Below are 6,758 nucleotides of genomic sequence, written 5' to 3'. Positions count from 1 at the left end.
GTGAAACTGGTAGTTTTCCGCCTGTTTGGAGAGTTTATATCCAGTTTACTTCGTTTTAACATTGCTATTGCTTTGTATGTCGGGGGCGGGAGATTCATGTGATTGGTTGTTGGTCGCGTTGCTCGCAAAAAATCGCCAAGCTTCAGACACGCCCAGCTTCAAGATTTTTTGATGCCTGTAGTGTAGACGGGCCGTAAGGCTGGCTTCAATGCAGATACTCTTTTTGTGATGTGTCGTAGGGTGGTCCTTAAAATTGAAAGTGGGAAAGCCTAAGCTCCAACCCCCAGAATTCATTCTATTAGTCAAGAAAAACTCTCCTGGTGAATTTTAGGTCGATGAGGGAGGGGTACATGTTGTTAGATTGAGGAAAACATTCACCAGGAGAGTCTTCTTGACTAATAGAATGAATTCTGGGGGTTGGAGCTTAAACTCAGTCCATCTCCGACCTCCTACAGGTGTACACCCCCTCAAGGGCTTTGAGGTCAGCTGATCAGCTGCGGCTGGTCGTCCCTAAAACCAAGAAAAAGACCAGGGGAGATCGAGCCTTCTCAGTGGTAGCCCCCAGGCTCTGGAACGACCTGCCCCCCCATGTCAAATTGTGGCCCACACTCCAAACTTTCAAGTCCCGTCTAAAGACCCACCTCTTTTCCCCTTGCTTTCGAGTCAGTCTGAGCTGTTTTATCGATTTTTATGCTTTTATTGTCTGTCCATAGCCTTTATGTACCGTGTATTCATTCTTATGTGTGCCTTTTATCTATTGTAATATTATATTTGATTATAATGTTATGTTTGGTGTGAAGCACTTTGGTAAACACTCTATTTTTATTATGAGCTATACAAATAAAGTGGATTGGATTGGATTGAGTTTCCCACTTTAAGGACCACCCTACGTGAGGCTAAACTTAAAGGTTGACGAAGGAGGGGTAAATGTTGTTTAAAATTCACCAGGAGAGTTTTCTTCACTATCATAACGAATTCCGGTGGTTGGAGCTTAAAATAAATGAATTTGAAAATGTACATGGCACTAAGGACCACCCTATTGTGTCGGGATTAATACATTTTAAAGTTAGAAAAATGTCCATCATGACAGAAGAGCCATAACATGATTTTAAGAGAGAATTTGTTGAAAATTAAATATCAAGTTAGTACAATTGAAATTATGGATGAGGAAAATTACTTTTGATTATACATTGTTGTTATTACTGGCTGTCTTTTCTTGCTGCTACTTATTTTGAACATGGTTGTGTACTTATTTAGCATACTAATTTAAAAACAGTAGCTCTTCTAACACTGAACAACTCCCTGCTGATTTCTGATAATGATCAAATACAACACTACTGGAAGGTGACTCTTTTATGCTCATCACGAACAGTGTTTTCAGTCAATGTATAGATATTGATTTCTGATAATGATCACTTAAATTTTAACTCTATAAAAGTGACTCGTATTAGAATTCACGCTCATCACGAACAGTGTTGTCACTTGTCAGTCAATACACACTGACATTATACATGTTTTAACCTTTAAATAGTTGCTTTGAATACAACCAGGATAAGGGTTTGTTTCCAATTATGTTATTCAAGTCTATCTATCTATGTATTTGTCTTTTCACTTACAGGGAATTTGCCTTGGTGTTTAGTGCATCCAGTACACGTATTGAGGAAATAAAAATAGAGAGGGAAACTAGTGCAAGTGCCAAGAACATAAATATAATTGTAAAACATAAAATAGTCAACCATGCACTTAAAACATGGTACAGTTAATTTGACCTTCTTGGAATTGCTTTCAAAACTTACATACATTGTATCACTTGTATCTGACAAACGTGGCTGCTGCACTCAGCTTAGTATGCGTGCACTCTTTGCAATAATATGTCTAACCTGTGTACTAACTTCTAGTTGCATCATACCATTTATTAGCAACTTAAGTGCTAAAATAAGCCACATAACATGATATGCAATAGCTAGCTGTACTACGCACTTAATCTACCATAACGTTACAACGTGTGCAAGCAAACAGTGAACCATAATGCTCTCATAAACACAACAAAACAAGATAACAAAGTTAGAACTTACTGCGATGCAACAATAACTGAAGAGTGTGTTCGTGTAGTTTAATACGCTGTAAAGTCACAAATTTGTCAGAAATGCATGTCTAAAACACGGATAAACAGAAACGCGATTGAATGAATTTTCCCACCTCGCAGCTACTACATAGAGCGCATGCGCAAAACGTCACACATTGGGTAGATTGTGAGCAGCAGATTCAACACCCTCGAATAAAGACATAACAAAATAGATTGGCATTTTTATATTTTACGTGTTATCTAGTATACATTTAACTATATTTGTAAACTGTTATGGAGTATGTATATATATTTTTTATATTTGTATGCATAAAATATTCGTGGTCGGTTATTGAATCGAATCTAACTCTAACATGTATAAACAAAATGTACCTAATTGACAAATCTAGTCCACAGTCTGACAGTCAGCAAGTTAGCGGTGTTTGTTTTTTGTTTACAACCGAGTCCATACAGGAATAATATAGTTACCTCGTTGTTTTTATCATAACGCTTGCAAGGAGAGTGGTGTGATTTATCTGCAGTTATTTATTTCTTTAAAAAGCCTCTCACAGCTTCTCCGGGGGGCGGAGTGTCTGCAGAAAGCTGCGCCGATTGGGGCGCTGAATCTGGGGAAGAGAGATGGCGTGTTTGTTGGAGGCCCCTCTCCGCATCAGTGTGCTTTCTGTGAGTGTCACTCTCAACATCTTTATTGTGAAAACTAACGGTGTACTCGCACTCAACAAGTTGGTGTTTTAGCATCTTTTGATTCAGTCTCATGAAGGAGCTAGAAGGTTTTATGTGTTTCTGTTAGCCTACAAAGCTAAGTTAGCACTGTAGCGGTTCATCTACGTAGCTGATGGGAAGACTTGTTTTAACTAATGGCGTCACCCGGGCGGGCGGGGACGTTCTGAACGATGAAGGGACTATTTTTTTCTATTTATTCTCTTTTTTTCAATGAACGTTAAACGTGCTATACATTAAATTATGAACAAGAAGGTTGTGGGGGTGTACCTCAATAATACTCAAACAAGGGGAGCAATAGAAACATTTATTATAAAAAATACATAAAAATCCACTTTAGGCAAATGTGGGTCAAAATGTGTCCGCCCGTCCCGTCGGTGCGTTTAGAAATGCAAATCGAGCAAACGTACCTGTCAGTGTCACTCGGAATGAGTTAGCAACTAACGGCTAGCAGTGAAAGTGCTGTCAGTTCAAAACACGTTTCAAATATTCCTAAAATCACAATGAAAGACAACTAGCTGGAATTTGCTTTTTTATAATCCAATAAACAAAATAAAAATATTATTGCATCTTGCTTATTACAATAACAAACTTAATGGTGTAAGCTAGCTACCCTTATGGTCTCTAACGTTGGCTAACTAGCATTGGGGTTAAGCTAACAATGCTAACACTTCTAGAGGAGTTTTGTTGCTAGGTAAATTGAGATCTAGTGGCAGCAAAAAGTCAAGCATTTGGCTATAGTAAGGTATTGTAATTTATGTTATCAGGTGACAATGGCTGTCAGGTGTATCTTGGATAAAGTTAAACTTAAATAGGTAGCTAAAATGAACATGCACAGTCTTGAAACTGTGAAACGCCCCCTAGTTAGCTGCATGCAGAAAGAGAGAGGACTCAACTTGCTTTACACAGGGGCCACTTTTGCAAAAATAGATAAGGCAAGGGGCCGGGTAATAAACAAACATTAATACTATTCATCAGTTCAAATGAAGAAACAAATGAAGAAAATGTTCCTTGTATATTGTTTACTTTCAAATTAGTTGACTTTGAATGGATTCACTTATTAAACCAATTAACTTGGCACAAAGATTGATACTAGGCCTATATTACATGACAGATAATTCAGATATTTAGCTGCATTTATGAGCTACATCTGTATTGTAGGTGCACATTGTTCAGGATACATTTGTAAGAATATTCAATATGCTATATGCTAAACATAGCTGTAACCCCTTCCATCATACAAAATGTTGTAATGATTTATAATCAATCAGGAATATAAACTTCTCCTACAATGGACAGAATGAGTAGCACATTTTAGTGTCAAATGCACATGTATGGTATTGGATGTATCCTCATTTAAGGACTAGGTCTAAGAGTCTATTTTGTTGCATTTTTCAATTTTTTTGACATGAAAAGTTCCATTCTGCACTAAGTTGAGTATGAGCCTTTGAACATAAGATTCAAGTCTTTATTGTCATGTGTACATAGCTAAAGTGCAGATATGTCAATGAATCAATATTGGCTCCTCCAACAGAGCAACACAACAAAACAGATCAAATAGTGCAAGTAAATACAAATAAAATGGTAAATAGCTTGGTTGCTGTGTATATGTATTTTATATGATATCTATTCAGGCTGAAATATATAATGAACATATCACAGACAGGTTTATGTTCCACCTTGTCGGCAGCATGCAGGCACCAGGAGCAAATAGTAACATTGGTTTTTGAGCTCTGGTCCTCTGGGGTCAGGTGGAAAGTTCTGGTTAAAGCTGTGATATAAACACAGCTTTCTGGTGTCACGTGTTGCCACAGTTTATCAAAGGGCCTTGCTACGGATGCTACTGTATGCGTGCACGACTGTTTGTCTATCAAGGCTTTTATTTGAGTTAAACAGTCAGAAATCCAGTATTTAAAATTGTGTGTAATTGCTGTCGTCTTGTTTTTTGTGTCACGTCTAGCCACAGCTTTTCGAGGGGCCCCGCTATGGATGCTACTGTATGCGTGCACGACTGTTAGTCTATCAAGGCTTTTATTTTACTTAAACAGTCAGATATCAAGTATTTGTAATTGCTGTTGTCTTATTTATTTTTTAACCTTGCACGCAGACAGGCTCTTTTCTCTCAGCCTTTCATCTTTCAATTCTTGTTAATTGATCTCTGTGCACTCTGTTGTGTGTGTCTGTGTTAAGGGAAGCCAAACCAGATTGAATCTAATGTACTTCCTAGCAAGTTAGCCCTAACTGGGAATTGTGGGAAATAAATCAGTGAATTATGTCTCTAATGTTGCTGTTATATTTCTCCTCACACAGGAAGTAACTGCCACAAGTCGCCATTATGTTGACAGACTGTTTGACCCAGACCCACAGAAAGTGCTGCAGGGAGTCATGTAAGTCCAGCAACACGATATAACTTCTACAGTATATTCTCTTCTCTGACACTTTTGTTGGCCTCAATGCATTTCTTCACAACCTGTGTCTTCAGCTGATATTTGTGCTGGTTGAATGAGCATGACCTCTGTTTATATACACAGACTTTCATGTGACGCTCTATTTCAAAATGCGTTTCAGTCGTCAGTGTGACTTCATATCTCACTCTCACTCTCTCTCGCTTTGGTGACCTGACAATTTCCCTGTTATTTTTAACTTCTGAAAGGACTAGCTCTGGTTACGGCGTGCAGCGCTCCGCTAGCCGAGCACCTGACTGACTTGAATGCCTGCTACAGCTGTGTTTTTCCGTTAGCCTCACTTACCTGCTATATGATATCATCTGGGGCACTCGCAGGGCAGAGGAAAAGCTGCATGGAAAACTAAATGCAGTGCATGCAAATTAGCTGACTCATTCTGTGTCCTAAACGTGTGTGATGCATCCGCTTTATGTTTACCTTCTCTGATCTGATGTGGAAATATTAGTCTGCTTGACCTTTGTCTGTCTTTATAACTTCTCTGACTACCAGCTCATGGTCCTTTTCATCGTCAAAGAACAACATCGTGCAAAAAGCATCTTAATGTGCTGTACTTAGAGCACGTTTGTTGATTTAAGAATACATGTGAATCACTTTTCGGACCGGTTGCAGAATCAGATCAATAATAAAGCTTTAGATTATATCCCAAAGGGTCATTATCCCCAAGTTGCAGTGTAGTTTTTTATATTCTTGTATGATGGAACAGTACATTACTCAACGAGAACACACATTAGAGTATTGCTTAGTAGGTCAAACTGTACACGGTCATATTAGAAAAGCCTTTAGTTTTAAAAACACATTTTAAAATATAATTTTAGGTTCCCAGATTGCTAGTCTTCTTCTTCAACTACACATGTTGTTCCTACATGATTGTATCGGTCACTATATTTACTTTACTGGTACACCATTACTGCAAAATGGGCCAGAAGTATGCCGTTTCTATTTTTGTAATCTTAAATTCAAGTTCAAATTCTTAATTTGTCTCCAAGGGGCAATTGGTTCTGTTGCAGCTGCAATAAAAAACAACAACCGAGAAGAGTTATGAAGTGTTATTCAGAGCAAATGTGTCTCGTTTGTCCCAAAACAGATTCTAAAATGGTTCTTATCTGTGTGTTTGTCTGACTTCACAGCGACATGAAGAATGCAGTCATAGGAAACAACAAGCAGAAGGCCAATCTGATCGTCCTCGGAGCGGTGCCGAGGTACGTCTCTGCACACCTTCCCAAATCTTTCTTCCTAAATCCAATGTCTTGACCATTTTGATTTTTGTTCAAGCACACTTAAAATACATGTATGACTTTGGTTGTACTTGCCTTTTACAAGTAGACTTGTGTAAAATGTACTGTCACAAAGTACGAGCTAGACTAGAAAAACAGTAGAACTGTTGTAGCTTAAAGGGCAGTTCACCTCAAACATATAACTCATGTTCTCTTAACTGTAGTGCTATTTATCAGTCTGGATTGTTTTAGTGTTTCATGATAGCAAGTAGG

The 6,758-nt window shown here is 38.2% G+C and overlaps 1 protein-coding gene across 1 annotated transcript; it reads left to right on the top strand.

Annotated features, from left to right (window-relative positions):
- Positions 1-2,475: 2,475 nt before the first annotated feature.
- LOC104957728 (armadillo repeat-containing protein 8-like) lies at positions 2,476-6,522 on the top strand. The gene is made up of 3 exons (XM_010785379.1): positions 2,476-2,749; positions 5,117-5,193; positions 6,399-6,522. The coding sequence occupies exons 1-3, from the start codon at positions 2,705-2,707 to the stop codon at positions 6,520-6,522; spliced, it is 246 nt and encodes an 81-aa protein (XP_010783681.1). The 5' UTR covers positions 2,476-2,704.
- Positions 6,523-6,758: the final 236 nt, after the last annotated feature.

Source organism: Notothenia coriiceps, unplaced genomic scaffold (genome assembly GCF_000735185.1).
Source record: "Notothenia coriiceps isolate Sejong01 unplaced genomic scaffold, NC01 NC01_scaffold00027632, whole genome shotgun sequence".
Taxonomy (NCBI): domain Eukaryota; kingdom Metazoa; phylum Chordata; class Actinopteri; order Perciformes; family Nototheniidae; genus Notothenia; species Notothenia coriiceps.
Note: the sequence above shows the minus strand (reverse complement) of the source record. Positions and strands in the feature narration are given on the sequence as shown.